Raw genomic sequence first — 20,621 nt, 5'->3', positions numbered from 1 at the left:
CAGATTAGGTTAGTAGCATGCATTCCATTCTGCAATATGAATATTGTTAATCTATTTCCCAACAAAAGTCAAAAGATGCCCAGTGCATAGAAAAATACAAATCACTGTAGTCAATATATTACGGGACTGGTCTTGGGACTTACATGGTGATGATGAAGTCCTGAAATGCCATGCCCACAAAAGCACATTAAAAAGTGGATAAACATATTTTATCAGACAATCTCTAAAAATTAAAGAGGAGAGCTTTAAATTTGGGGGATGTTCTTGCTGTGTGCTTTGAACAGGGCCTTTCTGCTCACCTCCTTCTGGCTTGACTGGTCCATCAGACATCACCTTCCTGAGGGCTAGCTGGCTTTGGTCTTGGTTGCCATTGGCTGGTGGAGGCAGATTATCAGACTGAGTTCTTTGAATGGGGAGGACTCCTGCTATGCTGTGTCTGTGCTGCTTCCTGGCATGATTAGACTGACCGCTTTTATGTGCTGCTGTGGCAGTGTGGGTGAAATGGAAACCCAGAGTATGTATCCTCAGATGGAACCAGCTTAAATGCTATTCATGCAAACAGAAGTGCTCTTTTGCTCTATTTAAATAAGTTGTGTTTTCAAATGCCAAAATGACACCACATGCACAGCACTAAAGGGGTTTAAAACTGGCTGTTTCTTTGGAAATGATGACTAGGGAGATGGAGAGAACAACGATCTATCTCCATTGCCTGGCTAATGCCTTTTAGAAGTAACAGGGCACCTACATTTGTGAAATATTTGCACTTATTTTTATATAATTATATCAGTTGACTAAATTTTCACAAATGAAATGAAAATACAGCAGTTAAGATAGGTCAACTGTTACACTTTGATTGCCTTATAGCTACCAGACATAGTACATTTTGATTTCCAATGGTTAGAAAAAAAATCTGTAAAATCTGTCATCGCATACAAAGTGTGATCCAACAGAATGGACCCAATTGTGCTCCTCAATGAGGTTGCATTGCCTCATGACATATGCTTACACGTATATTAATTTAACGTAGTTTTTTGAGAATATAAGAAATAAGATTTTCTTCACAGATTTTTCAAGACTACAAATTTTTGCACATGGAAAGTTACCATATTTCACAAGCATAATTTATTAGTGTTTTAAAGCACTGTCTTGAAATGGCTTTTCCTCCAAGTTTCTAGAAGTTGACTGTTGGTTGCATTATCTTCTGCCTAGACTTTTTGAGTATTTTCAGACACAAGAATCTAATTGCGAATCTGCTCTAAATACTTATGTGTGTGCACTTTTTTATTGTTTGGTATAAGGTCTGAAAAACTGGCAGCCACTTGTGCTTATAATTTCTGCATTCTAAAAGATATTTAAGCGCAAACAAAAAGGACACACAACATTGCTTTGCCTCCAAACATCACAGACACTGTATCAAATGCTATGAGCCAGGTTGGATGGATGGTGTAAACAAAGGAGAAACAGCCAGTTTTATTTCAGTCCATGTAAATAAAAATAATCTAAATAAGAAAGAGCATATTAATGTATTGATATTGTTCTTACACAGACGAAGGGACAGAGAACAGGGTGAGCAGAGGATGTTGAAAACTGAAAGCAAACAGGAAAGGACAGCAGGAAAGAAAGGCAACAGATGAACATTAAGCTGCCATGCTGAGGAATTTATTTGCGTCTTTTACTTGGTTGAATGCGGAGTTGTTGCACGGCAGCTTCAGCAGCAGCTATGGCAGCCCCTGCATCTTCCAGGTGGGTCTGAGTGACGCTGGTTTTGCTTTGACTGCGAGATGGTCCATGAGAACGGAGATGGCCTTCTGATGATGATTTTGAGCTACCAGGACTACTATGGGATTTCTCAATGGTGGGAACCTGCATGTCTGGTCACAAAAGGGTAAAACATGAGTAAAGTTGTTCCAGCACTCCTCCTGTCAAGCTTAGTCTACACATAATTTGAAACTGTCTAAAATTTATGTTAATTCTGGGTCTTATATGACTCATTTAGGCAACTGGTCATCATAGAGAACTGTGATTAAACATCTGGGAAACAATTTGGGGGAGGAAAGGCAAAAGGATGATAGCAATGAGAAGAGATAACTTTGAAAAAAGAAATACATTCTGACTAGCTTCTAGTAATAAATATGTTAACTTCTAGTTTCATCAAGCACCTCTGCTAATTCCAGTAGAGGTCAGGTAGGAGACGGTACACAGGAGGAGTTTTAAGTAAAAACAGGATGAAGGATGTGAGTCACTAGGACATATTAAATGTGGAGATTGTAGAATCATGCCTCAAACCATTGTAGAGAATGTATGGATCACATATTTTCTAAGGCAGTCATACAGAGAGATCTTTATACTAATGATCTTGCAGAATGTTAAGCAAGATGGAGTTGAGATGGCTAAGTAGAACCCATAAATGGTCTATAAAACTCATTAATAAATAATCTACAGCACTCGTAGTCAGTGGCTTATGATACCAACTCAGTGGCCTACTGGACATGGACTCACTTTCTCATCTCCTAGAACACTTGCATTTATGATTCAGAGATTCAGAGAATCTCATGTACAAAGAACCACTTTTCAATTTGATGGACTTTCCTAGAAAAGGTGACAAGGAAGTAATACTCAAGTCCAATATAAAAATTATATTTCATACTTATAAATAGTTCAGTATATGTAGGTAAGGTACCACACGTTTTATCCCACAGAGGCAGTAACTCAGTTTATGATGAGGATTAATGTTGTGTTGTAGGACAGCTGGTAATGAACCTCTCAAAGGAAAAGCTCATTTGAATGAGAGTGCTGTGCATATTTGCATATTGTCAAACCCAATGTATGGCACTGTTATTTAAAAAATAATAATAATTATTAAAACATTAGCTTGAGTTCAACATTTAGGAAAGACTTAAGTAAATTTCAGCATACCAATTGTTTTGATGACAAGGGAAAATATTCTTTGTATGATAAATAAAAAGTAGCATGCAAAATTATATTTATTGGGCAAGACAATATTTATGGACAACCAGAGATTCAACAAGTAGAAGGATTATACCTTAATGGTAATGATGATTATGTCTAGTCAATGAACCAGTAGGAATTTTTATATTATCTTTATGAAATACCCAAATGCATTTTCTGAAATCATGTTATCATGGATTTTGAGGTGGAATAGACCAAACAGCTCATATAGTCCAACCTCCTCCATTTTACATGTTGGAAAATGGACAGTTAGAGAAGTGAAGATTACAAAGTCCTACACCTAAGTATGGGTGATGATCTGAGAATAAAGCCCATTTCTCCTGACTCCATATCCATCACTCTTTGCATGACATTATATTAAGTATTTTCCAGTCATGTCTAGTCTATTAATACATGTTAAATGTACAAACATTCACACTAAGAAGATACAGACTGAACAAATAGACACAAAGCTTTATCTGCTTAAAAAATATTTCCTACCCTTTGATGGGTCAGGGAAAATACCATGGCTTCTGCTTTTGATAACAGATGGCTTTGGGGACTGCTGGCTGCTCTGACTGGAATGTGACTTGCCATGATCAATGCTTTCAGTCTGTTCTTTGAGAGGATACCACCTTGGAGTGTTATCGAGGTGAGATGTGCTAGATAAATCAATCAATACCTGAAAAAAAGTGTAACAAATCAATGAAATTTAGGGACTAGAGTATGATTAATTCATTACTTTTTCTATGTTCTAAAATTTATTAAAGGATATAAACCAAGGAATACAGTACAACTTTTGAGGATGATGATTCTTTCTTCTTCATTTTCTTCACCAATGATACTGGAAACAATGTCTTTTACATACTAGATGCTTAATAAATGTTTGCTTGAACTGAACTGTATAAAATTTTTGACTATTAAATAAATTATTTGGATATGATGTTAAAAGGGTCACAAGTCAATCTGTTCATAAAACAAAACTTCTTTTTGTTGTAAGAACTCATTTTAATCTTAATGGTGAAACCCCGTTTCTGCTAAAACTACAAAAAAAAAATTAGCCAAGCTGGCGCCTGTAGTCCCAGCTACAAGGGAGGCTGAGGCAGGACAATGGCGTGAACCCGGGAGGTGGAGCTTGCAGTGAGCTGAGATCACGCCACCACACTCCAGCACAGGCGACAGAGCGAGACTCTGTCTCAAAAAAGAAAAAAAAAAAAAAAAGAAATCATAACTCATTCTAATCTTAAACTGGACTAGCAACCTTGAAAATGTTTGATTTTAGTCACAAAAGGACAAACTGGAAAAGAATGAGCAAGTTGCAATTATAAATTTATTTATTTTATTTTAAAACACACTTTAGTTCACATTTGAAATAGGGATATGACTAACACATTTTGTCGTGGTTTGATTGGCAACTTTTTTTTTCTTAGTACATTGGTGCATTTTGCAGTTGCTGACATCTTAGATATGATGAGCTAAAAAGAAATGAAAACCAGACCAATGGATATATGCTTTAGGCTCATGTAAACATAAGACCATAAATTAGAAGGACTTCAATAAGTCACTTTTTTGAGACATAAAGTCAGACATAATACTAATCTAGAGTACTCCTGCCTAAGATCAAGATTAGTCCAAGTGGCTAGAGCTGGATGGAGCTGGAAGGTAAGGGTCAAATGCTCTGGTTTTGGTGAAAAGAGAGGTGCAAAGTCTTAACAACCAAACAAGGCCTCATTATCACCTTGATTACACAACTGTTTTATATAATCTCTATCAAAAGGATATCATATTTTGTAGGTTTTGGAGATTATTTTTAATATTCATTTATAACTTCTACCCTAAGCAGAACACTAAACAATGTGTGTGTATATATACATTGTATATATGTGTACATAAACATATATACACTGTATACATATAATTGTATACTGTATAGTATATATAGACACATATACATTGTATGTCTATACACATTATGCATACAATGTATAATATATCTGTATGTATAATTTATAATATATGTCTATATACAACATATCATATATAATCTACATTATACAATATGTACATATCTACATTATACATATAATGTTCCTATGTATAAACAATGTATGTATTATGTTCATATATATAAACAATGTATATATATCTATAAACAATGTGTGTATATATATAATAGATTTAAAAAATCGCAAGGTTTGTTCACTCTACCAATTTCATGATTAAGTTATTTGTTTACTTTTAAATTTTTACAAGTGCATAGTAAGTGTATGTATTTATGGGGTATATGAGATATTCTGATACAGGCATACAATTAGGTTATTTTGATTCCTTGATGTTAATGTAAAAATTGTTTTTATTGTTTTCTCTTACTTATAGTTTTGCTTCTTAAAATGTTTTCAGCAGTTTTTCTCAGGAAACAATTATAAATAACAATGCAATATGTCACATCGAATCAATTAAAGAACCTGTAAATGCATTTTGAAAAGTCCAGGCCATTTTATAATATAATAAATTTATTACTTCAAATCTCATTTGGACTCACAGTGTGATTGCATATCTTCCTACTGAAACAAAATTTCATCTTAGAAATTAATTATAAAGTACACCAAGTGATAGAGTGAAAATCATTTCTTGAGTTGGTATTAATCTACTCAAAGAGTAAATCAGGAAATAAATTCTATCTGCCAAAAGATTTTATGCAGAAATGGCTATCTTATAAACTTTAGAAATATGCTTTGCATCATGCTTTAATTGGTGGTTTACCACAGCTGCAAATAAGGGAAAGGAAGTCAGAGGCTTACCTCCCCAAGGAAGTCGTTGGATGAAAATCTATCATAATCCCAAACTGTCACCTCCAGTGTTTTCTTCTTGAGCTATATAGTTCAAATAGAAATCTAATTAACCTATCTTTCCATCATACATTTTCATTATACATATACAGTAGACATATTTATTTTATTTCCTTAAACTCCTTCCATTTATGTGAAAATACTTAAAATTTTACCAAAAACTAGGTAGTTTAAATATATTAAATATTACGTAAAATTTGAATGATTTTGCACTCTAGTGTTTGATCATATGAAACATTATTATTTTGTGAATAAAATGATAATTCTTATTTATTGTATCCCCACTTCATTTTCAAAATAGAAATCAGAATTTATAAGTACTCTAAATATAAGAAATTCATAGACTGCAAAACGTCTAGTATTATATAGATGAAGTATTTGGATTAGATGCTTCAGCAATTTCTAAAAAACTTAGTAGCATTGTCTTATTTCTGCAGGTGAGTTTATTTTAAATTCACAAACCCAGATTATAATTTGTATCCAGCTTCGTTTTTGTAATCAAATTAATCTACTAGAAGACAAATTAAGAACCTCATTTTGAAAGACAGTTCACTTGTAAATTGGTTTATGTGGGAACTGTCTTTGTAGTCTTCTGTCTGAATTCAACTTTATACATTTCAGTTATTGTCTGTTACTCAAGCAAAGTTATAAAAATGCAGATTTTCAGAAGCACATTAGTGTAATTTTGCCTACAGTTACTTATCTGTAGTGATAACTCTTTATACTAGTCATTATTTTGCATTCTTCTGTAGAGTTTAGCACCACAATGCCAGATTCTTAGGAGGCCTCAATTTAGCAAAGAGATGAGATCCTAAAATATTGTCTGGTGGAGTAATACAGTTCTATGCATTGCATCTTATTTTTTCTGTATACTGTGTAAGAAAGTCAAAATATAGCCAGTTGGAAAATATATTGCCCTCTCAAATTTGATAACTGTGGCTTAGTCTATTAACAATTTTAAATTCTGAAATAATCAATGGAAAATATTCCACTAGTTTTCTTATTGTATTTGTTTATGTTTTGGCTGCTTTGTCAAAATGTGCAGATTTACTTTCACCCTATGTTTAAACGTCACTCATTTTTTTTCCATTGGCTACATTTCTTACATGTATTTTACTCAACTTTTTCTGTTTGATTGGCAAAATGTATATAGATCCCAATTTTTGAGTAACTGTGCCATCACTGTACTTATATTAGCCTAATTCTGTCACCTAGAAATAATCTTTACATACCTGTTCCATGGAAATACTTTTATAAATTACTGTTTGATTCCACTCAGGATTAAGACTTTTCTGGACATATTTAGTCCTTCTCTTGTACTCAGCACTGAATTGGGAGAAAAGAAAGAGTTATCTTGATTATTCACCTTAGTTGATGACTTCACAGTTAAACTAAAGGACATGCAGACTATTCAAGATATTTTATTTCAAATCACTATATAATTATCTCATCATCCTCATGTCTTAAACCTTGAATGCACAGTGACAACTTAAAAATATGTTGGATGCTTGTAGTTTTCTTTGCCCTAAAGATTATTTTTTTAAAGAAATGCTTGTAGGTGTTCTAACTATACTATAATTTAGAAATCTTACTCTTTCCTGAACGTAGGAGATAATTACATGAACTAAACGGTAACATCAATGTTATTGCCCAATAAACAGTAATTTGGTGTTTAACTTTCCTATAGTTTTGCACGTATGGAAAAGCAAAACTAAAACATTGTAATGACTGTACTGATTGAGAAAAAGATGAAGAATGGCTGTTGCTGTGGCTGACATTCCATAAACACTTGTTATCCGATATTTGAAGTATAGTCCAACACTCTTAGTAAAGTATATTTAATGCAGTTATAAAGCAATTTTAATTAAATATAAATTTTTGGTTTATGTCAATATGTTATTTTACAATTGACGGACCAAATAAAATCTTTCCTCAATTATTATAACTTGGGACATTTGCATTAATCCTTGACTTTCCATTTCCTCTGAGCACCAATTAGAAGCTTATATGCTACACATTTAAAAACAACTTCATTTTCAAAGCGTATCCTAATTAAGTCTGGCAGAACATGTATAGCTGTCACCAACTGATGGGGTTGAAATTAGATTACTGTTATTTGCTATTACCAAATGGTGCCCACACAGACAAGGCCTTTCTCTAACTCTCACTACTTTTTTTCTGAATTTTCTGCCTAAGCTTATGTCTCACGTTCTAAATAATACTTCATCTCTGGTGGACACTAGAGTCCTGTAAACCAACCTCTTTGTCTGGGAGTCTTTACATATGTCTGGACTTCACAAGTTGCCTTTCCCTAAAAGGGGCTGGATCCTGTCCCTTGTAATCTGTAGTTCTATTCCAAACTATAGCCAAACTAACTCTTGCTACTTTCCTGGTCTCAAGTATTGCCATATCCTGGATGCCTGGAAATTTTCCCCAGCCACTAATTTACCTACACATTCTAGAGAAAGCGATTGAGAATCAAACTCCAGCTCACCACTTACTTTTAAAGATGGGCCTACAGGCAAGTACTTTCCCTGTCTCTCTGATTTTATCTTCTTACTAGTCAGATACAAGGGAAGTAATTCTTAACATTGACTGCATAATGGGATCACCTGAGTTCTGGTGCTGGGAGGTGGGTCAGTCAACCCTCCACCCACTTCCCTCTTACCCCTGCTTATACCTCGAAGGAAAGTCTGATGTAATTAGTCTGGGATGAGGCTTGAATATTAGGATTTTTGAAGGCTCCGAGGTGAATCTAATGTGTAGCCAAGATTAAGAAGCACCGAGCTGGTGTTTCATAACACTTCACAAGTCAGCCATTGTGAGCTGAATCCAATTGAAATAAAGCAGTGTTCCCCCCACTTCAACCAATTTGAATGTACACAATTTGACAGTTGTCACTCAAGATAAATTACAAACAATTTTAGGGAAATATACAGACAATGATTTAAAGGAAGAGGAGCTCTCATAGACTGTGGATAGGAAGTTTCTATATACACTTTTTGGATAAATTTGTCAATATCTGGTGAAGTTTAACTTTATATACCCAAACATCCAAATATTCAATTTCTACTAATTCCACTTCTACCATAAATTCTCCTACCTGTGAACAAGGAATTTGTTCAAGAATATTAATTGTAACATTATTTCAATAGTAAGCCAATAGAAGAAAGAATAAATACATTATGATATATTCATTTCAATGAAATAGTAAGTGGCACTGAAAATCAATTAAATAAATTTTAAAAGCCTCCATATATCAAGATGGATATATCTTGAAAAAAGTTTTGATCAAACACTTAATATAGTATGGTATAATGGTACAAAGATAAAATCATGTGAAATAAGATTACACATCATATATACATGTATATTTGAAATACATATATTAATATAAGAAAACTTGTAAATTATGAATATTAAATTCAATTTAGTGAGTTTTTTTGATGGACAGGGAAGTGATTTCAGAGGGCCTCAGGGTGTTATCTTTTATTTTAAAACATCTAGGACAAATACAGCAAAATCTTGAGATGTGACAAAATTGGAGAGCAAGCACACAGATATTTGTTAGGGTATTTTCTATAATTTTAGTAAACTTGAAATATTTCATAATGAAAATTCAAAATTTTCAGTAAGATATGTTGCTTTAAATTTAGTTTTGGATTCTTTTTTGATGGTAACATAGAATTAATGACTTAATTTGATGGTGATAGAATTCGTGTCTACAAAAAAGTGTCTACACAGAAATAATATATAGAAATTAATACATAGAGTTAATAACTTTAATTTGATAGGGACATAGAAAGAATTAGTGGCTACTTTTAAGTTAACAGTAAATGTGGATTGCTACTTTAGAATCATGGCTGTTCTCCTATGTGAATATACATAGGTATACACATGGTAGTATGAGTTTTAAAGCCTCTGTTTGTTTTGGACTTACTTATCAAGGTGGTGAGGTTATGGAAACCATATTAAGATTTATCTAATATAGTGAACAGTAATAAAATTATGCTTTTTAAGTTCTAAAAAATATACTATTTGTTTAACAAGATGGGAATTAATACCAAATGCAAACCCATGTACTATCACTAAAGTTCTGGGTCTGCCAATATATATTAAAATAGTCTGCAGTAGTATTGAAGTATGTTTGAAGGGATTTATCAGTCCCTATCTTTTCTTAATCCATACATGTGAATAATTGTTATTCAAATTGTTCAAATCCACATTTAGTCTTTTTTTTCACTTATACACCTAGCAAAAATTATTGAATGCCAACTCTGTATCAGGAATTGTACATCTCTATCAACTAAAAAACCCTTGTATTGTATTGACATATGAGTATGTATTTAATTCATGCATGAAAAGCATTTTTAAAAGTAAGCATATTAAAATCATAACTAACATTTATTAAATGCCTATTCTTTCCTCTGGTAAAGTTCTAAGTGCTTTTCATGTGTTAACTCATGTAATACTCATATTAACCCCATTTTACAGGTATTACTTCTTATTCCATTTTATAGGTGAGAAAACTTGAAGCTCAGAAAAATTAAGGCATATTGTCAAAGTTGCATAGTTATTAACTGGTAGGACCAGGATTCAAATATAGGTAATTTGATTTTTTGCTCTTAAATAAATGTTATATGAACTGAGTTGATTAGGCCCATCATAAAATGTGACATCCATCTATTTTCTTAATTGCAGTCTTCACTACCTGAAGTATCGAGTTTGTCTTCTTTATAATCTAAAATTCTCCATCTCAATTTAAATATATAATTTTTATGCATATAATATAAATTATGTATAATGTGTACACACACATTACAAACATCATGAGCAAGTTAGGCCATCTTTAGAGCTGCCTAGGGAAATCCTGAATGGTACATCCTAAGCGAGTGTTGTGGAACAATTAGGCCTACTTATTATAAACACTGATAAATACTGATGTTTGACCAGATACTTTTAGAAATAACCTAAACTGATTGGACAAAACTTAAAATGTTCATTTTAATAGACTATCTTAATCATAGTAATGAGTTTGATTCTCCAATTCTCTCCAGACCTAAAACATCCATTGCCTTTAGAATTAATGAAAGTAAAAACAGCTTGCTCCTAAACACCAATGAAAGCCTTTGCAGTATTTTTTGCACTTGCATTTCCTGACACACAGAGCTGGTCACACGAAGCCATTCTTCAATAACACTTGTTTTATAACTACCATGCTCTGATCATATTGTACACAATTTCAATGAACTGTGTTGCCACTTAACAAAATTTAAAACTCTACACAAAATAGTCGTATCAAAATCTGTGGATTTACAAGTTGAAGGTAGGCAGGTAAACAGGGGGATTCTTGAATGTGAGCATATAGTGAAGCTGAGAAATAAGTGGAGTTCATCCTGCCTTTCCTTTCTTGTCTAGTAAACACACTACATTCTCTTGAGGGAAGATTACATTAATGATTTAACATTAGGGAAATTAGGACAATCATATCTAATAATCAAAGAAGTTTATTAAGGGAAAATAAGGTCAATACATAAAGATGGGACATGGTGCTTATCAAAAAATATCTAAAACTTCACCCCCTTGAAGTTTTGCCTTGTTTGTTTATTTTTTTGAGACGGAGTCTGACTCTGTCACCCAGGCTAGAGTGCAGTGGCAGGATCTGGGCTCACCGCAAGCTCCGCCTTCCAGGTTCACACCATTCTCCTGCCTCAGCCTCAGTAGCAGGGACTACAGTCGCCCGCCACCACCCCCGGCTAATTTTTTTTTTTTTTTTTTTGTATTTTTAGTAGAGACGGGGTTTCACCGTGTTAGCCAGGATGGTCTCCATCTCCTGACCCCGTGATCTGCCCTCCTCAGGCTCCCAAAGTACTGGTGGTTTATTTTTTTATTTGCTTTTATTGGTTATTTTGTCATGCATAGGTATATCTACTTTTAAGGCTGTCTGACAAAGTATTTGAAATTCAATTACTCTACTCAAGACCAGCAGGAAAACAGTTTCCATGTACATATTTTTTAATTTCAAAAGAAAAATTGAGAAAAGATAATGAAATTTGAAGGCTTCTTTGGTGTATCTACTTTTATAAAATAATCTAAAACATTGAAGATATTCATTTCTAATGTTTTATCTGGTTTTCCTTTACTAAACTTACTACACACACACACATACACACACACACACACACGTTTTTCAAAATTACTCCTCTGAGGTTGTTTCTCTTAATTTAGAAAAAGCACAACCTGTATCCCATTTTGTAAGCTCTGTTTAATGGTGTAATGGTGTGCTTATTGTCTATCATTTTATTTTCCTCTTTGCTCTCTGATGGCAGAGACTATGGCTACATTGTCAGTTGTAACCCCTGCATCTGGCACAGTGTCTGACACCATAGTCTGTGCTAAGTAAATATTCAGTGATCCTTAGAACATGCTTGTATATTGTTTTCCTTTAAAATCTATTGAGGTAAAATAACGTTTCGGACATCATATTGTAAATACACACAACACCTGTACCTGCCTTCCATAGGTCCCAGAGGAAATGGTTTGATAGGCTGCCAATGCTGTTTAGAGAAAGGTTCAGCCAGGAACTGGGCTTCCAGATATAATGATAGCTAAAAATAATTATTACATTCATAACAAAATCTCAGTAATGAGAAAATATTTTCACTTTGCTCAACAGTGTGATGAGAGAAAATCAGAACGAGGCCCTTCATGTATGCTCATTTCCATTTCTTAATTATCCAAGAGAAAGTATTGAGTTCATGCATGATCCAGACCTTTTCCTTGTCATTCTCTCACCTTATCTTGCCTGACATTTGGCCCTTCAGAGTTTATTGATCAGAAGGTGGAAAGAAGAAAATAAAGAAGACAAGGAAACTAGATCAGTGTAATTTTTAACTAGTTAACAGGACTTCATTTTTAATTTAAGAATGAAAGATGTATTACATTTTATTATTAAAGAAAATTGTTTAATTTTCTACATAGTATTTTTAAATAATTCAGTATAATTCAGTAGCTCAAGCATTCTGTACCTTTTTGTTGCAGAGATAACTAACCATTGGTTACATAAAATGTATGATACACATTCCTAGCAATAATAATAACAACTACCATTGATTGAAAGCTTATTATGTTCCAAACATTATGCTTATCACTTTTGATGTATTTATTTCATGTATTTCACAGAAAGCCTGTGAAGGGAGCTGTTATTATTCCTATTTTGCAGAAGAGAAAAACAGTTTTAGAGAAATCTTACAGCTTCTAAGTGACAGGGCTAAAATTCAAATGCAAGTTCTTAAGGACCTCACTCATTGGCTTCCATAGTCTAACTTACAATGTCAGTACCTTGTCAATATAATTCCCTCTTACACTGACAATTCTCAAAGACATGGTGAAAGTGATTTCTAAATGAAAGACAAGAGAGTAGCTTCTAGATCTTTTAAACAGTTATCTAAGACATGCCATTATTTATAATTTATAAAATATTCTCTCTTTTCTAAGTTAAATACAATCTCTATCATTCTGATAATTTTTCCCAAGTTTCTATATATAAAAGATAGGGAGATTCTGAATAATGTGATTAATAATATCTGTTCTAAAAATAATACTATTTCTTTGAAACAAAACTAATTTTGCGTATCAGCCTGAGAGACCTGGATTGTGTTCTGTGATGAGAGAACCAGCCATAACAAGGAATCTATCACAGTGTCGATTACATTGTTTGCCACAATTATGTGGCTGTAAGGAAACAAAAAGTTTCTGGGCAATAGCAAGGCTGTGGTAACTAATCCTATTGTTTGAAATATTTACATATTTATGCTTTTAAAAATCAGAAACAGCCTCATTTGGGAAACAGCTCATTAGTAGTAAATGTGTGAAATTTTAATGTCATAGACAAAAACGAATGCTGTACCATTAATAATCTGGGTGGGATTAAAATCCTCATCACCCTATTGCTACAGATCATACATGATTTGCCTTCCCAACTAAATGACACATTTAATTTATAATGCAATGAGAGATGTGCAAAATAATGCTTTTGGCTATGTACTAAGAAACTGCCTTAGTTGACAGTGTTATGATGCAACTTGTTATGAGTTGCATTGGAAAACACTCCTACTATTGGGAACAAAGGAAGATTATCTTATTGCCAATATACTACAGCAAGCCAATTATGGCATTCTACATTGCATAGCAGAAATTTTGTGGGGCAGAAGTTATAAAGGTCTGAAAATGTTTCAACATTAGGTTCAAGTGAGGGACCAAGTTCAAACACCTATTATCTTTTTTTTTTTTTCTTTGAGACACAGTCTCACTCTGTCGCCCAGGCTGGAGTGCAGTGGCACGATCTCGGCTCACTGCAAGCTCCACCTCCCAGGTTCATGCTATTTTCCTGCCTCAGTCTCCCGGGTAGCTGGGACTACAGGCGCCTGCCAACACGCCCCCAGCTAATTTTTTGTATTTTTAGTAGAGATGGGGTTTCACCATGTTAGCCAGGATGGTCTCAATTTCCTGACCTCATCATCCGCCCACCTCGGCCTCCCAAAGTTCTGGGATTACAGGTGTGAGTCACCGCACCCGATGGGATACACACCTGCACTGGACATCTGGAAGACCCATTAATTACTTTTGAAAAGTGACTATATTTTTATTTCAGTAGAAGACTCAAAAGAACTTAACTCATGATTATTATGTGAGAAGCTAAATGAGTTTTAGTGAATAGATTATAAATGAGACTTTAGTTATGTCTAATTTCATGGTAATAATATATTTTATTCATTGTTTCTATGTTTTTAATATTTTCTACTTTTCTGTGTTCTATTGCACACATCTGCTAAAGCTATTTAGAAATATGCTCAGAACAATTTGTTGTAGTGCTGATTCAATAGATACAAACATGTAGAAAAATACAAATTACAGCCCATGTTGAAGTGCAAGTGAATGTACATCAAAATGCAAAAAGCATAACTCAAGGCATAACAGCATAGCTTGACACTGAAAGAGAAACAACTCTACCTTGCATTCTGGACAACCATGACTTGACTGCATTGATTCCAAGAGCGAGAGTGAAGGGTAAAACAGGCAAGTAGAAAAGATAGGAAGAAAATAGTTAGGAACAGAAATAAGAAAGAAAATATGAAAATAATAACTAGAAGAGCTATTCCATAACATATAAATGACATGAGGCAGAAAATAATGCTAGAACTACAGTGAAAATAATACCTTGCAAGTGTAATACATTCCAAGGCCTCTGCTTGTCTAATAATTAGGAGTGTAATTGAAAGCAAGACCTAGGAACTGAATAGGAGCAGCTTATTAGCTGCTTTTGAGTCAAACCTCACCAAGTAGGGATGTTTTATTTGTCAAGCCACAGGAGGATAGCTTTAGGTGGGGTGTTTGTTCTCCATTTCACCATGGTTCCCACCATTCCTTGTTGCTCACCCCAGAATGGACTGACAGATTCATGTTACCTGCCTGTCCTTCATGATTCTTTAAGTTTGTAACATTCTACTTGACACATATCCTGTAATAAATAAAAGGTAGGTACTCCGTATTCCAGGATATCATTAGAGAATATAGAATATAAACAACAATGCTTTATTTTCATTCTTTCATTTACAAATGTTAATTACAGACAAATCCTTGGCAGTGATTTCCCCTTGTATCATAATATTGTCATAATAACAGTGAAGGTCTAATGACTCAAATCAAACGCAGAATGAAGTTATCAGTTTGTTGTTATTCTTTTTTTTTTTCTTTGAGACGGAGTCTCGCTGTGTCTCCCAGACTGGAGTGCAGTGGCGCGATCTCGACTCACTACAAGTTTCACCTCCCGGGTTCACGCCATTCTCCTGCCTCAGCCTCCCGAGAAGCTGGGACTACAGATGCCCGCCACCACGCCCGGCTAATTTTTTGTATTTTTGGTAGAGACAGGGTTTCACCGTGTTAACCAGGATGGTCTCGATCTCCAGACCTTGTGATCCACCCACCTCGGCTTCCCAAAGTGCTAGGATTACAGGCGTGATCCACCACGCCCGGCCTTGTTGTTATTCTTAAACTACAAAAGATACTGCCAAATTATAGTTACAACTACTATATACAGATATAAATGAATGAACATAAATCAAAAACAAACTTTTCCTGTACTGTGTGACTACTGGTAATCTCTACATAAAATTATTGGTTTTTCAAAATGTTCAATAAAGTAAAACTAGAGCAACCATACCAACAATTCCAAGTTTTTAAAATAAAATTATTGAGAAGGATGAAATTAAAAGCTGTGAACTAACTTTGACATAGCACCTGGCAATTTAAAAATTATTTTCTGAGTATTATCTAATTTGGTTCTCCTGACAAGCTAAAAATGATGATTCTGCCTACCTTGGCTCTCAGGGTTGACAAGAATACTGAATTTCAAAGAAATTGGTGATCTGCCTGTGGTGATATAAATACTAAGCAGCAGATTCAAGTGCAGCGTATAGCTCTAATTTGGATCTTGTTTAAACAAACCAACTACAGTCAAATAATACACTTCACATAATTAAAATGCTTTAAAATTTGCCAGAGATTATTTTATGTCCTAGAAAATAGTCTATTTTGGTGAATGCTCCATGTGTACTTGAAGGGAATATGTAATTTGCTATTGGCGGGTAGTATATTCTGTAAATATCAATTAGATCATCAAACCAACTAGGAAAATATTAATGAGGCAACCAAACAATTATTTGAACAATTTAAAATTGTGTTTATACAAGGTATTAAGGTTATTTTAAATGAGTTTTATTTTCAGAAATATATACTAAAATATTTGCTGAAATAATTATAATAGCTGAGATTTACTCCAAAATAATCTAGATTAAGGGAGTGTATGAGGAAAAATGAAACGTGATTGGTCACTAAGTGATAACTGTTGAGGTTGCGTGATGGGTACATGGTGGGTCAAATTATTCCTTCTACTTGTGTGCCACAGTGGAAAATTTCCAAGTTAAAGGGAAAATTCAAATGTCACTCCACAAATTAAAAGGAAAACGAATAAAAAATAAAACCAGTTTCTTTAAATTACCAACTCAAAATTCTTTTTATTTTACCTCCATTTGTTGATCTTATGTTTCCATCTTGCTAATTTGGCTGATACGAATTGTTCAAGTGAAGGATAATAATTTGTAGGGTTCAAATCAGTGTTTTGAAACTATCCTTGAGTATTGACTTATATACCAGATCACAGCAATTTGCCTTATGTGAAAGTTAAATATCTCTAAAGAATACTTGACTATATCAACAATTTATACATCACACAAGAAATTCAAAGAGATATTTTTTATTTATTTGCCAAAGTCAATACTTCTAATATTACTTTGTGTTATTTTATAATTTTTAAATCAGTGATTTGGAAATATGCCTATAAATAAGGATACATCAGGAAACCCTTTAATCAACACTAACATATTGGGAAATACACATGTCCTATAAAAATAAACAGTAACTTGTGAGTCCTTGAATATCTATTTCTCAGATAAATTTGGGAAGGTAAGCCAATTCTTTAACTTTGACACAAATAATTCCTTAAATGATTTCATAGTGAATCTGATAGTTCATCACAGGAGTGGTTTCCAGAATTGAAAGGCTGATTTGCTCTCTTGGAGGCTGGTTTCATTTTGATCACTGTTCTTCTAGAACCCTGTAAGGCTTAATTGCAAGTTTTTAATTCCACCTTATTTACTAATTGGAAATAAATAAATACGACGTGTGGAGGAAAGTAAGGAAAAGATAATAAAGTCAATTAAAATGAGGTGCTGAAATTAAAGAGTAGAAAACACTATACTATTGTTTTAAAACATGAGATGAAATACTTCTTCATTTTACTTACCCTCTCCCTGGAAGAAGGTACACTTTCACAAAAGGGTCAGAATAACCATTGTTGTCTCGAGGAACAAGATTNTTCTTCTAGAACCCTGTAAGGCTTAATTGCAAGTTTTTAATTCCACCTTATTTACTAATTGGAAATAAATAAATACGACGTGTGGAGGAAAGTAAGGAAAAGATAATAAAGTCAATTAAAATGAGGTGCTGAAATTAAAGAGTAGAAAACACTATACTATTGTTTTAAAACATGAGATGAAATACTTCTTCATTTTACTTACCCTCTCCCTGGAAGAAGGTACACTTTCACAAAAGGGTCAGAATAACCATTGTTGTCTCGAGGAACAAGATTTCTTGCTTGGAGAATATGTATTATGAGATTTCCAAGATCATAGTTAATTTGAAGCTTTAGGAGACAGAAAAATATTCCATAAGTTTTTAAAAGCATGTTATACATTATCATTCAATATTTACTAATGTGTTTTTAAGAAAATTCTTGTAAGAAGCATCAACTTTCATTTTCATTTTATTTGAAACCAAACAGACCAGTTCATGTCTAATTTAATTGAAAGCTCCCAGGCATATTTTAATTCCTAGCAAACATGCTGTTCATTCTTTCCACGGTGAAAAGGCCTGGCCTGTTTAAAGTTTATTTAGAAGGAAAATCATATGTTAGAATGCTGGTTATATTTTTTAATTAAATTGCTACTCTTAGGAAAATAGTAAATGTTGTTACTGTTTATTAACAACAATTTCCAGAATTTTGAAAAGAAATTAACTAATTGGTAAATTATTATAAATTATTATTTGCATTTTGCCAAATAATTAGCAGCAGGGTGGAACTGTTATTTAAAGACAAAGCTGTTGGTACTGAAATGTAAGAATATTTAAGAATACACAGATTACTACCTCTTTTTTATGTTACATTATCTGATATTAAACCTATGGATACCTTTCGGTACCAGATTTTCTAATAGAGTGAGTTACTAGAATAATCTTTTCTTTTTTTTTAATTTTAGAAGCTGAAGAAAGAAGAGGCATTGTTTTATAGATGCTTACTGGCTGCTGCACAATTGTGGCTGAATACTAAAAGACATAATTCAAACAAATATTTGAGAAAACTGCATAATTCAAAATAATTGAGTTAAGCATTTTTTTTCTTTTACAATTGAAAGACTCTTTCAGCATCATTTAGAATAAACCTTAATTCTGTTTGATGTTACTTTTGTTTATTAAATAATAGAGGGGAAGGGATACATATTTCAAGGGCAAATCCATATAGAAAAAATACTACTTTTAAAATAATCCATATAAAACAGACATGCTGCATTTATATTTAAAATAGGATAACTCAGATGAGTCACACTTTCCTGTAAAACTTCATAATGAAAATAAATTCTCATTTTAGCATAATTTTGATCTTATTATGTTTCCTGTCAGAAAAATACATCTTCAATTGCTTATCTCCACCCAGAAAAGACTAGAGTCCCTGACCGTAATAAAAGCACAGTGAAAAAGAAAGCAAAGTACCATTAAAGAAGAGGAGAAACGGGGAGTTTAGAACTGTATGGCATCATGCAGCAACTGTATGCTATAATCTGGTATGGAAATATAGAATATAAAATAACCTGTAATTAATACCACTGAAATTTCAAACAGCTTCCAGATCTTTAGTTAAAGAGAAACACTTCCTTATTCTCTCCTTTCTCTGCCAGCCTTAGAATCCTCTTTTAAGTGAAGAAGCACCCAAACCATTTCTTATTGAAATGAAAACTTGCAGGCCACCTGAAGAGAGTGCTTTTCAAAATTTGCTCTGTATGGCCTTAGGAAACATCTAGAGTTGCTCAGGGTCAGCTTTGAGAGAGAACGGAATGCCCCAGCAATCTTCAATCACAGCGACTCCAGTGCTGACAGATTTGTGGTTTGGGTGTCTACATAAGGTTTCATTAGAAATGAGCCTTTTGCTAAAAGAAAAATAATAATAATAATAATACATAATAATAATTAACTAATAATTGAAATACAGCCTTAAGAAAAAATATCCCCCAAATTAAGAAGAAATAATAGCAGGGTAAATTTCAACTACAGAATTCCATCTTACTCCTTAAGGGAAAGCAAAATAAAATTAGAACAAACAACAACAATAAAAACAAAAAAAAAGTCCAAAAGAAATACTAGTCCAAGGACAGAAGTTTCAAAATAGTAGGAAAGAGAAAGAAGGCTATTAAGAATCAGAAATTCTAGCATTTTCTTTGCTGCTTGTGAAAGGAAGAAAGATGAGGTCAGTGAAAAACAGGCTTTCTGGAAGTTGGAAATAGTAGAGAAACAGCCAGATGGGGAGGATAGAGGTCATCAGGGTAGTCCTGTTAGTTTGTTCTTAGTAACGTGTCAACCTTCTGCACATTTTCGCCATTTCCACACTCATACTCCACTTTTGCTTTGTAGTGGGTTCCTGGATAATCACTTAATTGGTTTCTTTGCGTCAATGTCCTTCCCTTTATAATATTTCTTGTAGGTCACTGCCGTATGAATTTTTATTACACATTCTTCTCGAATAGTCTCTCTCTTACTCCAAAATAGAGATCATGGTATATTACGTAGTGGCTAACATTCTTAGGATTATGTTCAAGGTTCTTTTTAATTTAGTCTTAACCTATTTCTCAAAGCTTATTCCTCAACTATTACTCTTGGACAACAGCACCTTTAATTGTACTGTTTCTTCTCCTAGGAATATAATCTCCCTTTCTTTATGCTTATCTTCAAATTAATTTAAGTTTCTGTTATCCTTTGTGAAGTCTTTTGTGAAAATTTCCTCTAGAATGTATTAGAGATGCAGCTAAGACTTACTCTTTCATCTGGAACATACTATTTTCAATTAGTTACTATTTCATAGTGTTAATTCTTTCTATATACTATTTCTTATTTACTCTAAATTACTTTTTGGTATCACCTAAGGTGCAGGTTTTA

The 20,621-nt window shown here is 33.4% G+C and overlaps 1 protein-coding gene across 1 annotated transcript in view; it reads right to left on the bottom strand.

Moving 5' to 3' along the window:
• Positions 1 to 1,291: 1,291 nt before the first annotated feature.
• PCLO (piccolo presynaptic cytomatrix protein) overlaps positions 1,292 to 20,621 on the bottom strand; it is a 354,063-nt gene continuing 334,733 nt past the window's right edge. Inside the window, 6 exon segments of the mRNA XM_017883949.1 lie at positions 1,292 to 1,871; positions 3,451 to 3,631; positions 5,751 to 5,822; positions 7,031 to 7,124; positions 14,811 to 14,837; positions 17,936 to 18,060. Coding sequence (XP_017739438.1) covers positions 1,660 to 1,871; positions 3,451 to 3,631; positions 5,751 to 5,822; positions 7,031 to 7,124; positions 14,811 to 14,837; positions 17,936 to 18,060 — 711 coding nt within the window. The 3' untranslated portion in view covers positions 1,292 to 1,659.

The sequence above is a fragment of the Rhinopithecus bieti genome, unplaced genomic scaffold (assembly GCF_001698545.2).
Source record: "Rhinopithecus bieti isolate Rb0 unplaced genomic scaffold, ASM169854v2 scaffold_1101, whole genome shotgun sequence".
Taxonomy (NCBI): domain Eukaryota; kingdom Metazoa; phylum Chordata; class Mammalia; order Primates; family Cercopithecidae; genus Rhinopithecus; species Rhinopithecus bieti.
This window is presented reverse-complemented; position numbering and strand designations above follow the sequence as displayed.